Consider the following 13,893-nt stretch of genomic DNA (forward strand, 5'->3'; position numbering starts at 1 on the left):
GATTTTGCCTGAAATAATGTACAGTTTTGGTCCCTTTTTTTAAAAATTAAAGATGAAGAAACAAAACAGGAATTTCACTGGGAATTTCACTACTGCCTGGGATGAGAGGGCTGTCCGACCAAGAGACATTATACCAGTTGGGTCTGTGTTCCTTGTGGGATCTTAAGATGGCTTGACAGAAAAGCGGTTAGAATGTTTCAACTAGTGGGAAGAGTTCCTGATCGGAAGTAAGGGACCATTTTATATTGAGATTTGGAGAAATTCCTTCTCGTGTACCTCTGAAATTCTCGACACTATTGGGTGTTGGTAGCATGCTCATTACAAGTATTTAGAGTGAAGATGGATAAATATTTCCATGATCAAGGAAAAACAACTTTTGGAGAAATGTCAAGGAAGGAGTTGAGGTCATCATAGATTAGCAACGATTATATTAAAGGGCGAGGCTATCTTGAAGGGCCTAATGGCCTGCACCCAAACTTGTGTGTGGAAATCTTGTTGTAATGGTGTCGGTGTGGAGACCTTTGACTTCTCTATGTAATTTTGATCAGAAAAAATATTGGGAGTCCAGATTCTAGATTGCTTGGTAGTATGAAGGGCTATTCTATGAAGATAAACTTTTGTACACTGGTCTTTAAAAGAATGAATACTGTTCTCCTTGAGCCATACAAGATTGTGAGGGGTGTTGACAGCGTAGGTGCTGAGAGATTGATTTCAAAGGGCTGTTGACTTGGGACAAGAGGCTCGGCTGTTTCGACCTAGAATGAGAAATTTGATTATTCTAAGAATTATAAATCTTCAGAAATCCTGATTGAAGAATATTGTGGGTACTGTATCATTGCATATTCTGCAGTTATAATGGGGTATTTAAATGCTTGAGAGAATTGAGACAAACTGGGATGGATTTTGTAAGTGAATTTGATGAACAGGATCAAGCATGAACTTGTGGTAAAGCAGGCTTGGAGGTCATGTGACCCTTTCTGATTATTTTCCTTTGTTTATTGTATGTCCTTTTTTTAAATTATAAAAGTCCAATAACATTTAAATTGTCTCTTTTCTCCATAATAGCTACAAATGCTGGGATATGACATCAGTTGGGCGGCGTTCAATATTATAGAAGTAATGAGTTCATCAAAGTTTACATTCAAGGTAAAGATGCATTCAATAGTCATTCTGTTGTTCAGTAGATATGTATAATCTGTAGAGTATATTATCAGTAACTGCAGTCCTCGGTAATGAGAAGATGGAATTGCTAAAACTTAGTTATTAATTTTTCTGCTGGCATTTAAGATTAATAAATATTGTGAAATGGTGAAAATTGTCTATTTTGTTAATTTTATTTTTAGATTTCTGTTCCATTTGTGTGTCTTTGCTCATTTATCATGTGTGCCTGAAGATTTTGAAGGGGTAGGATATTAGAGAATAAGTTACTCCACCTTGAAATCTCTGTTAACAGGTTTTCTCTTTTAACAGGCAATTGTACACATTCATATATTTTTTTTAATGTATTAAATTTAGCCTCTAAGAAGGATGCATCATTAAACTGTGCACCTTTCCAGAGCTTTTATAAATTATGGATCAGGATTCTGCGCAAAATGGATTTGATAATCACATATTTAAGATCTTTCACTAACAATCAGCATTTAAGAAAGTAATAGGTTTTCTCCAATAAATTTAAAAAAAGATTCTTGATGTGTTCAATATTTTAAGTGCTGAAAATGTTTATTTGCAAACATTAGTCCATACCTGTAAGCAATATAATATACAGGCATTTAATAATTTAATTTATGTACATTAAGCAGTTCCTTTATAATTCTATATTTTAAAAATCATGTTTTGTAATGTTTTGCCTTTAAAAGATGAAGCTTAATGCATTTAGAGCTGCAAAGAGCATGAATAGTTATAATGTATTTCAGTTCATGAGCAATGTCAGTTTTGTGGGTGGGAGAAGCTTCAGACCAGAAAGATTGATGAAACTCTGTGTGCCTGAAATTCTTGATACTCTGCTTTATTTGGCAGATATCACGCATGTAACAAAGGTAAAGTAATCTAGTGAAGATTCTATATTTATATGTAAATGTACAAAATTTTCCAGTATGTCTGTCAAGCAGTAGTACCTGTCAGCCTTGCACTGCATATTTAGCTCGCCTTCCCCATTTCCTGACTTAATGAGGTAAACAATGCTTCTCGCCCCAAAAGCAAGTGTGTCAACTGGCATATTTAGCTTTTTGCAACCCCTCCTCAAATTTAGGCTATTCTAAATTTTCATTTTGACTTTTTTTTTGCATGTATTAAAATCCCCAGGTTGTGCCTGCTGCTTAGGCTTGATCTTTATCATTGCCTCAGTTCGTCAAGTGCCTGGAACCTTGCCTGCATTCCCTTCTTCCCATTGCTGGCCTACATTCTAGACCATCCAACAACGTGCAAGGAACAATATATAGAAAGTAGAGCAAAAGAGAAGAGGATGAAAACTGAAATAAGGGAGAGAAAAAAACAAGATGGAAGGGATAGAGGTGAGAAAAGTTTAGGTAGTGAGACCTAGACAAATGCTACAAAACTGGCCCATTCATCATATTGCCTCCATACTTATTGGCTAAGCCCCAAAGGACCTAAATGAGGGATAAAAGTGAAAGTGTGCAGAAGAGTGTGGATAACAATCTGGATGAAGTGGTTGGGAGTAAGAAATGGCTCCCAAGATGGCAGGGTTGGAAATTGGGTGCAGAATGACTGGGACAGATAGAATCAATGTGATCAACAAATATTGACCAATTTTCTCCACATTATACAAATAACTAGGTCTGTACATAAATGTCTACCCTAAGCTTCAATATTGATCTCCAGCTTAACCCTCTTTATCCATCCTCCCTTGACAACATTGACCAGAAACCAGTTTTAAGTAGAAAACGAGTTTGCCTACAGTGTTTCCTTATCATTTCATTGTGATCCTTTGGAGATGCTTCCCTACTGCCATCTGACAAAACACCAATTAGTACAAAATACTAATCAAAGAATTGAAGATATCTTTTCTCTGCACATTCTCTTGATGAAGGGTTCCATCCAAAATGTAGACCATTCTGTTTCCCCAACTGATGCTGTTCAAGCCACTGACTACCTCCAGCAGATTGTATTTTACTAACAGTATGATTTGAATATAGAATAATACATCACAGGAACAGGCCCTTCAATCTGCATGGATGTGCTTAACATTATGTCCGAATTAAACTAAAACTATGCAGTTTGCACATGATAAATATCCCTCTATACCCTGCATAATCATGTATCTATATAGAAGCTTTTAAATACTTATCGACCAGAACAACCTTTTCTGTAATTTCTGTGTAATGATCCTGATTCTTCTTCTTTGGCTTGGCTTCGCGGACGAAGATTTATGGAGGGGGTTAAAAGTCCACGTCAGCTGCAGGCTCGTTTGTGGCTGACAAGTCCGATGCGGGACAGGCAGACACGATTGCAGCGGTTGCAGGGGAAAATTGGTTGGTTGGGGTTGGGTGTTGGGTTTTTCCTCCTTTGCCTTTTGTCAGTGAGGTGGGCTCTGCGGTCTTCTTCAAAGGAGGTTGCTGCCCGCCAAACTGTGAGGCGCCAAGATGCACGGTTTGAGGCGTTATCAGCCCACTGGTGATCCTGATAATGGCTTGCATATTACTTCTGATTGACACCACAGCCCTTCCCCTCCCAAAATTGCCAATATCTATGAAAAGATGCTTGCCCTTTTAAAATTTAAGCCAACTTGCATTTTCATTTGTTTCACATCTTTCTCTTTAATTTCTTCAATATTCTCACTGTGAACACACATTGTAATATATTTTGTATACTTTGAATATATTACTTCATGTGCAATTTGTGGACATACATAAGGTCTTGATAATGAGTTTGTCATACACAAGTACATGAACATTGAAATTCTTGTTGCAACCAAACAGGTGTTGGGGGGGGGGGGGTGTGGGGGGAGAGCTGAAATAGTATACATCAAATTATCATTCAGAAAGATAATTAATACAAGAATTTTATTTGTTTAAAGTTTTGGGTCTTTCAGAGACTAGAGTACAATCCAAGTAGAATGCCTTTGCACAGATGTGAAGTTCTCCAGTCACATCTTGCTTTCCAATTGTAAAGTAGCATTGATTAATCAACTACCTTTCAACTTTAGAGCAAGAGTTTTTTGGGGGGAAATTCATGGTTACAAATGGATCATAAAGTGTGCTGTCCACTGACAATTTTGGTCTTCAGTCAAAACCTGGATTAGTACCTTTTTTTTTCCTGCTGTTTCTGCACAATCACTCAGCTCAGTGCTGGGTCTCGTGTGGTTATCCAATTCTTTGGAATGGTGAACATTAAGTTTGTGAATATTTCAGTCCTTCTCACATGGACATTTGCATTTTTTTTGAGCCTCAATCTGCTTGGTGAATATAATTAATACACTTAACAAATTGCAGTTTTAATTTGAACCTTCATTTGATCAAGTTGTTTCTTCGCTGAATAGCCAGTTAACCTTTTAGCTTGATCTTTAAAGCTATTGACATTCTGGTGTTGATTAAGAGTGAAACTCTAGTTTTTGCTGTTAAGTATTGTGAGCTCTGTTAACTTTGTGTGTTTCTACTTTCTGCAGAGAATCGGGTATCTGACAGCCTCTCAGTGTTTTTATGAAGGGACTGATGTAATCATGTTGACAACAAACCAGATTCGTAAGGCAAGTTTGGAGATGCATTTTAAGATCATGAATTTATTGCCATATACATTGTACAATTCAAAAAAGATAAATACAAATAAAAGATGCATATTTGCAGTTATCCAAGTGCAAAATAAATGACAGGAATAGTGCAAACACTTATTTCATGGTGTCGGAGCTATCCTTGATAGCAGCAAGAGAAGGTTCAAGAGCATGAGAGCTTTTGGAAAGAAACTATTGTTGAGCCTAGAGGTTCAGGTCGTCGGGCTTCTGTACCTTCTGCCCAAAGATAGCAATGAGACGATGTTGTGACCAGGGAGCTGGAAGATGAGATTTTATTTTAATTGTAGATTTGCTTGGATTATATGTTGCTCTTAATTCTAATGGGAACTTTTTTTAAACTGCACACAGGACCTCAACAGCCCGAATCAGTATGATACAGGAGTTGCTTTGACAGGTTTATCATGTTTTGTTACTTCAGATCTTGCCAGGGATTTGGCAAATGACATTATGACATTGGTGAGTCAATTTTGATTTGAAACTTGCTTTGGTAGGGTTTTTTGATCTATGTAGTTATGTTTTAGGTCTAACATCTACTTTGATCCACAGATGTCTCACACAAAGCCTTACATTAGAAAGAAAGCAGTGCTTATCATGTACAAGGTGTTCCTCAAATACCCAGAATCCCTGCGACCTGCTTTCCCACGCCTTAAAGAGAAACTGGAGGATCCAGATTCTGGTTAGTTGTTGCTTTTACAGAACATGCTAACAAATGCTTTGTACTTAATTCCCCAAGTGAGTGTAGGAATTTGTCATTGGGTAGAACTTTTTAATTTTGGCATAAAAGAATCCAGCTATGTTTCAGAAGTTTCATTTGGTTAAATTGACACTTTCCTCTGTCCTCATTGAATATGTTGGTGAATCCAAAGCTTAATTATTAAATGTTTTAGGCCCAATTTGAGAAAATTGGGGTTGATTTGGTGAAATTTGTATTGAATTTTGGATTGATTTGTGATACTCACCAATGGCACTTAGTGTCCAGTCTTCCCAAGTATTAATTGGTAGTCATTTTTGCACAATTTTCATGTGGCATACTTTTGATATGAAAGTAGACTTATGACAGACTAAATGCAATTTTGTGTAATATTACATCTGTTTTATTGCATGAAAATAAAAGAATCTTGTTCTAATTTTCCACTATTGCTTACTTTGGTCAGTAAGTGTAGACTATTTCCTCTGCTTGTTCCACAGGCGTTCAGTCTGCTGCCGTGAATGTGATCTGTGAACTTGCCCGACGCAATCCAAAGAATTATCTTTCTCTGGCTCCACTGTTTTTCAAACTGATGACATCATCAACTAATAATTGGGTCCTCATTAAAATAATTAAACTTGTAAGTTAATTAAAATACCTTTTTAAAAAATAATAAAGATATCATACTCTTAATAATCCAGTTTTACTCTTTCCCCATAGGTTATAATTGATTATGGTGAAACTTCAAATTGTATTTAGCCATAATTTGACACTTCAGCTGTGGGCATTTTGTACTGTACTTGTTTGCAATTAATATCCATTGTGCACTTTTATCCATGCACATTATTGTGCAAAATTCTTTGTTTAAAATGCAGCAGAAATTTTATTCTGATTAACTATGCTACTTGATTAGGTTAGAAGTCCAATCTTTCTTTGTCGACTGAATGAACTTCTAAAATTCTTTAGCATGTTGGAATTGGGTGGAACATGTCATTGTACAGTTACAGGCTGGGATGATGAGAGTGAAATATTTGTTTCAGATCGGACAAAATACAAAGGTGGCTTGTTCGTAGCATTTTTTACAAGATGCAAGTTGTTTAAGACTCGAGGCATTTTCTGAACACTGATGCAATTGATATGCATTTTTAATTTATTGATGTGGAACTGGAGACATAATTTTCATGAATAATTAAAGGCATTGCTTTCTTGTATATAAAAAGGTGCAATTATTCTCAAATTTGACTTTAGAAAAAAAAAAATTAGCATCCTGCAAAAATTATTTTCTGATACCTTTCAGAATTTGACATGAATGGTCCTGAAAATGTGAATTGTGCAGACTGGTTGCCATAGTTTTACACATTGGCTTTGGGTTTAAAACGTTGTAGCAGCAGCAGGTTGCATCGTAATTTAACCCACTCCTTAATGGTATGAAAAATCAGTAAAAATAAACAATAATACAAACGTAAAATTGGGATGTTGTAATGCAACCTGCTCATGACAAGGCTCTTGTGACTAAAGAAATGAGTATGATAACATTTTTCAACTATTAAACTCCTGATTGTGTCAAAGTATCAAAATATCAGTAAATGGAGAAAATACCCGTGAAGAATAGAACATCAAACACTACAGCACAGTTCAAGCCCTTCGGCTCACATTGTTGGCCAACTATACAAACTGTATTCAACCAAGTAAACTTCCCTATTTCGCACCCATAAACTTATATTTTTCTTGCATCCTTGTGCCTGTCTAAGAGTCTTTTAAATGTCCCTGTTGTTCCAGCCTCCACCACCACCCCAGGAATGCATTGTAGACACTCACTATTCTTGTGTGTATATTTTTTTTTAAAAACTCCTGATCGCCCCTAAACTTTCCTCCCTTCACGTTGTACAAATGCCCTCTGGTGTTTGCTCGCCTCAGCCTGGGGAAAAAATGGTGCTGGTTCTCCACTTTACCTTTGTCTCTCATCATCTTCTAGACCTCCAAGTCTCCTCTCATTTTTCTTTGCTCTAAAGAAAATCCCCTTGCTCTATCAATCTTGCCTCGTAAGATACGTTCTTCGATCCAGGCAACATCCTTGTAAATATCCTCTGCACCCATTCCACTGCTTCCACATTTTTCCTGTCATGAGGCGACCAGAACTGAACACAATATTCTATGTGGTCAAACCAGTTTTATAGAGCACCAACATTACCTCACTAAGCAGTTTAAAATTTGAAAAGAAATACACTGAGCCTTAAGTTAGCAGTTATGATTGTATCTATTTATTTATTTATTTGCAGTAATATTACGGTCAGGTTTTTATAGCATTAAATTGGCGATTCTAAATGTTTAATTGGATACACAAGCAAGCAGGATGCTGAAAGCTTTTGTTAGCTGATCAGATGCACTACAGTTTTAAGTCTATTGTTGTGTGATAGTTAAAATCACTGTAGATGTCCATTTATTACAACTCTAAAACCTAATTTTCTGTTAGTTTGGAGCCCTTACTCCACTTGAGCCACGACTGGGGAAGAAGCTCATTGAACCACTGACCAATTTAATACACAGGTTAGTAATAGCATGTAATGTTCTTTTTTTTCTACATTTTTTGAACAAACATCCATAATATGTGCAGATAATTTGCCTACTGTTATTCCTCATGATTTGTAGAAGACAAAATGGCATTTTTCTGTGCACTTGGTAACCTTGATCTTGTGTATAGTGAATTGAAGACTGCATTTATACTTCCATAATATTAATTATATAGCCTAGCAATTGCATTCCTTTGTAGTGTGCATGTTGAATCTTAAAATAATATTGTATTTCAAATTAGTCTTCAACTGATTAAATTATTTGCAAAAAGAATTTCAAAAAGCCTATTCTCTTTAAAAAAAAATAGATTTAGTTGTGATTTTTGAAAATATTGCCTTTATTTGAAAAGGTTTGCAAAAAAAAAAATCCAAATATTTTGACTTTGCTCGACCATATCAACGTTCCTGATTAAATACCATCCAGCTTTTTTACTTCGAGAGTGGCATTTTGTAATTTAGCGCTTTTATGCTTTCTGTGTATTAGATACATTAATATCGTTAGGGGACTTTAGTCACCTTTCCATGGGCCTGCAGATGAATGTTTCTTGATGAAAGACTTGTTGTTGGGGTGAAATAAATCTAAATTACCTGTCACTTGATGAGTTGAAATCAATATTGTGACATTTGAGAATTTCCCATTGCTCTTAGGTTTTTTCCACACTTGAGAGTTATTGCAAAATCATAACTAGGAAAGCTTTTTCTTTTATCCATCAGTATTCAGGTTATTTGCAAGTAATGTAAGCAGTTATCTATTCTCATTTTCAAAGTTGAATCTGTATTTACTTGCATCATAAGAAATAGGAGCAAGAGTCGGCCATTCGGCCCGTTGAGCCTGCTCCACCATTCAGTAAGATCATGGCTGATCTGATCATTATCTCAATTCCACTTACCTGCCTTTTCCCCATATTCCTTAATTCCTTTATGTAAAAAATCTATCTAACTGAGCCTTTAATATGTTTAATGAAGTAGCCTCAACTACTTCCCTGGGCAGAGAATTCTCAACTATTATTGAAGCCAATGAATTGTAGTATGGGCTAGGGATGTAACAGGTATCGAGCTGAGCAAAAGGATGAAAATGTATATTATGTAAATAAACAATATAGTTGAACTGCTACACATCCACATGAGAGTGAGTCAATTCTGTTGATATCCACTCACCATGCATTGTCCTTCATTACTTGACAAAAAGTATTTATTTTGAAGAAAGAAAAATAAGACGACATTACATCTGGGAGCTCCTTAAAAGGTAATGCACAATGCGGATTTTGATCATTAGAAGGGTGGATGGCATCTTTAGATATATATTTTGCTTGGAGCAAGCAGTCAGCATGACAGTGGAGAGGGGAATCTTGCCATCTTGAACTTTCTGGAGAGTGGGAATATGCACTGTACAATCAATAGAAAAGGCAACTTAAGTAGCCTTGAACAGGATGTTCTTGTAAGTGGCCTGCATGTTATATGATGACAAATTGAGTGACCCAAGAAAAGTTTGACACCTGCTGCAGATGGTATTGTGTTGTAAAATTAAAAGTTTGGTTTTTAAAAAAAAAATGCATTCTGTTTCCTTTGCAGTACGTCAGCTATGTCTCTTTTGTATGAATGTGTGAACACCGTAATAGCAGGTAACATTCTCCTGATGATCAGAAGTTTGCTTTTCATTGTAAAGACAATTTCAGATGGAGGCATATTAGAAAAGCAAATTTTCTTGGATACATTCTGCAAATCCTTCCTGGAAGATTTTGTTTTGAAGTTTACAATAGCTTAGAGTGTACAGTCTTATCAAAACAGTTGAAATATTATGTGATATAACTAAGAATATTTTTTTATTGGGAAAACAATTCTATAATTAAGAAGAAAGCATTAGCATTATGAATTGCAGTCAGCCAGAAAATTGGGGGGAAATTGCTTAAAATCAAAATTATCATAAATGGGTTGCAAAAGGTTCCATCATGCACTTTATAATTCTTTTAAAAGATTTTTTAAATTTTTTTTGTCCATTAACTTTGTTATTAAACATATGGTTTCAATGTACAGTAGCAAAATACAGAATTTCCTGCCACTTGTTCTTGCACTGAGTGAAAGAGTTATGATTTAAGTTTCTACTTTTTAAAAAAAAAAAAAGAAAGATTGAAATGCTGTGGCATCATGCTGGAGATTTTCCCTATTCGTAAGTGGCTAAACTAAGATATCTACTGCCTCTTGATCCCCAAAGGCTATTTGAAAAAGAACTGCACGGTTATGGCCAGCATCTAAACATGCTCTGTCAGTTCATCAAATCTCATACAACAATTTAGAACCTGTGAGAGACATGATCCTAAGCAACAAAAAAAATTAGTCCTATTCACTGGGGTTGACTGAAAGGTTGACACCACATTCAGCCTTTGTAATATTGGTGTCTGTGATACTGCTGTATCCAAATTGTCTGACATGTTTGCCTGCTGAGTTATTCTGATCAGAAAAACGTCAAAAGATATCCTTTCCTTCGTATTGACTGTCCTATTTCCCAGGAACCCTCCCTTCATCTTGTTTTATTTATTTCTGTGATGATCTTGGACATTATTAGTTTTAAGTTATCTCCTAACATTTAGCTATTTTTAGATCAGCTATAGTTTAAATTAGCTTGGGACAGTGTAATGTGTTTAAACCTCTGCAACAATCTTTGCCAATAATTCCATTATTCTTGTATACTGTTACAGGTAGTCTGATTGTTTGCAGCCAATTTTCTGATTGGACTTTACAATACCTTTTAGGTCCTGAAATATTAACTGTTTTTGCAGATCAGATACTATTTATTGTCATGTAATAAAACAAAAATACATTCATACATTAAATTCCCATTAGCCTGTCGTAAGGCAGACAAAGATTCACCATTAGTATTGCCCGGTGGCCCTTACAGTCAGAGAAAGAAGCAAAAGAAAGTTCCCTCAGATGTTGCCTTACTTACTGAGTTTTTTCCAGCTTTTTCAGATTTTGTTTCCTATTTCCAGCACCTGTAGTTTTTATAATCTTCTAATTCTTTCAACCATCATATGCAATCCTTTATTTTACTAATACAAAACTAAAGAAATAGTGGCAAATCTAGATAAATTGGTGAGGTAGCAATTCAAATGGGGTGCAGTCTGCGCACTTTAAATGAGATTGACACCAAAATCTTCGGCTGCCTGTTAAAACAGGTGATTGAGGAAAGTTTGTAAAGAGAGCAACTAGGAGCACGCATTGATTACTAACAGAACGAAAAGGCAGTTAAAAGGTAGTGAATGCCTCATCATTGAGTTAACCAAAACAACACTAAAATTGCTGATGTTGGGATTCCAGATTTCATAATTTATGTTTGAGCGCCAACAAACTGAGATTTTTTCCATTATTATTTAGTCAATAAGTATATTCTCAATTGTTTCATCTGTATGGATGAAAATAATTATCTTTATTTGAAGCAGTGATGGCCTTTTTCCAATTAATGAGATTTTCCAATTTTAAAGTTTTAAATGGTCCAATTCATTTTTTTTCTGCCAGAAACATGTTTACATGATTATGGCTAATATTTGATTCTTTCTGCAGTTCTTATCTCTCTTTCTTCTGGGATGCCGAACCACAGCGCCAGCATCCAGGTAACAAATGTTCTCAATGACATCTTCCTCTGTCACTATTTTGTGTATGCAATTTGGAATAATTTTCCATAATAATACTTAATTCATTTTCTTTTATTCTTTTTGAGTGGGTTCATTTAGTTTGAATTTTAAGGAATTCGACAGATTGGTTCCTGCCCATTTCAGTGATTTTATGTTGAAAAAATGTTAAAAAGTGATGTACTCTAAAGATATCTTGATGTATTAAATTCCATCCGTTTTTAATGTGTTCATTGGAGTCTGAATCATAATACTCTGCAAAAAATTTTCATCAATTTGATGCTGCAACACCTTTGTGCTTGATAATTGTGGATGATTGTAGTTTTATTTATTCTCACTACAAATGTATACTTTTTTGTTCAGCTTTGTGTGCAGAAGTTACGAATTCTTATTGAAGATTCTGACCAAAATTGTAAGTAGGTTATTTTGTACTAATTCTTTGGTTTGGAATTTTAAATGTTCTGTTAAATCCTATGATTTACTGTTCAGAATCTGTCTTAACCAAGAAAAACACATTATTGGCATCTTTTGGTTTTTATCCATTAATTTTGTTTTAAATAGTGGGAGACTGGGATATTTTGATGTTCAGAACAATGGATTGCCATTTACATAGCACTAAAGCTTCTGCACAGGGATGCAACCAATTAGCAGTTTCTTGTCCTCAAGGAGAGGATTTGAATACAGAAGCAAAGAGGTCTCACTGTAGTTGTTTATAGACCAGGAGAGACTTCAGTTTTGGTCTCCATTTCAGGGAAGTACAGTGAAAGTTTGTTACATTGGGTCCTGGTTTGCTGCATGAGGAGAGATTGAGTAGACTAGCACTGTGTTCAATGGAATTCAGAAGAATGGGAAGAGATCTGAGAGGGAGGAAAAAATAAAAGATGTGAGATCTGAATGCAGGCAGGGTGTTACCTCCAGCTGAGGAATCCAAGACCGGGGTGATAGAATAAAAAGCTATTTTGGAATGAGATGAGGGGAAATTTCTAATTAAATCGAGTTTTCTACCCCATTGGGCTGTTAGAAGTTTAGTCATTTAGTTTATTCCAAACAGATTGGATATTAAGGGAACTGGAGAATTTGGGAATAAGGCAGGAAAGTATCATCTGTGGTCTTGGTGAATGGTAGAACTGACTCAAAAACCTATTGGTAATTTTTCTATGTATTTTTGTTTTCTTCGAAGAGATACAGGCTTTGGTTTCACTCTTGTCAGTCCTAGGCCATAGCTGAGCAACAGTAATGTTATTTTGGTGTAACCGCAATTAGATCCTTGCCCCAAGAATCTTGCATGTATCTTCAGATCTCATCAAATGCAGATGATTTTAAGCTCTCAACTTTGATTTCTTAGCTAGAAGGTTCATGATGTTTATAAAAAAAAAAATAGCTTCAAGAACCTTCAGCTTTTGTTACTAATTGGAAAAAGAAAAAACATTGTTATAGATGAGCATTGATTTTTGTGTTTGTATACTTGTGACAAATTGCCAAAGATTCTAAACTGTTCTGCAGTGAAGTATCTGGGTTTGCTGGCTATGTCGAAAATTTTGAAGACTCATCCCAAGTCTGTACAATCCCACAAGGATCTAATTTTACAGTGTTTGGATGACAAGGATGAATCTATACGACTCCGAGCTCTTGATCTTCTGTATGGAATGGTAATTTTAAAAAATCATTTTTGTCACTATTTTAATAAAACTTTAGCAAACTTTTAAATAAACAATTTTGCTAATTTGTTGGGCTTTCTTAGTAACGTAGTGACTGAAAACACTGTACAATGACTGATTTGAACATCTGAGAGTATAATAATGTGTTTTCTGTTTTGGAAAGCCAATCTTTTGGGTGATAAATGGCACAATATTTCAATAGGATTCTTGTGGATCCTGGTCAGAGAAATGGTAGATTGAGTTTACAGTTATAGCAGAACCTTTATGTGCAGAAGGATTTTGTAATCCAGGTCCATAGCCATGCAAGTAGATAGGGTGACAAAGAAGGCACGGTATGCTTTCCTTCATTGGGCAAGTTAGGAAGTTGTTTGCACCTGTATAAAACTTTGGTTAGACTGCACAAGGAATGCTGTGTGGAATTCTAAAGCCCCATTGACACTGGCACTTTAACCCAGTAATTAACTGCCAATCTACCAGTTAATGTGCCATTGTGAACACTCAGGAACTGGAATGCAGACATCAGATCACCCTGGAGGTGAACTGCCTAGGGAGGGTGTATCATCATTAATTCATTTTGAATCAACGTACTGGTTAGCCCACTGTGAAA

The 13,893-nt window shown here is 35.7% G+C and overlaps 1 protein-coding gene across 3 annotated transcripts in view; it reads left to right on the top strand.

Annotated features, from left to right (window-relative positions):
* The window catches only part of ap3d1 (adaptor related protein complex 3 subunit delta 1), an 89,663-nt gene that overhangs the window by 35,570 nt on the left and 40,200 nt on the right, over positions 1–13,893 (top strand). Inside the window, exons 1-11 of one of the 3 annotated variants that reach the window (XM_069928738.1) lie at positions 1,062–1,146; positions 2,017–2,036; positions 4,622–4,702; positions 5,093–5,200; positions 5,291–5,420; positions 5,933–6,072; positions 7,906–7,979; positions 9,575–9,624; positions 11,561–11,610; positions 11,992–12,040; positions 13,132–13,277. In XM_069928738.1, the coding sequence (XP_069784839.1) occupies positions 4,676–4,702; positions 5,093–5,200; positions 5,291–5,420; positions 5,933–6,072; positions 7,906–7,979; positions 9,575–9,624; positions 11,561–11,610; positions 11,992–12,040; positions 13,132–13,277 (774 nt within the window). In that variant the 5' untranslated portion in view covers positions 1,062–1,146; positions 2,017–2,036; positions 4,622–4,675. Of the gene's footprint in view, positions 1–1,061; positions 1,147–2,016; positions 2,037–2,301; positions 2,511–4,621; positions 4,703–5,092; positions 5,201–5,290; positions 5,421–5,932; positions 6,073–7,905; positions 7,980–9,574; positions 9,625–11,560; positions 11,611–11,991; positions 12,041–13,131; positions 13,278–13,893 lie in introns of those variants that run through there. The other 2 variants (XM_069928737.1, XM_069928736.1) reach the window with 2 other exon arrangements.

This window comes from Narcine bancroftii, chromosome 3 (assembly GCF_036971445.1).
Source record: "Narcine bancroftii isolate sNarBan1 chromosome 3, sNarBan1.hap1, whole genome shotgun sequence".
Lineage (NCBI taxonomy): Eukaryota > Metazoa > Chordata > Chondrichthyes > Torpediniformes > Narcinidae > Narcine > Narcine bancroftii.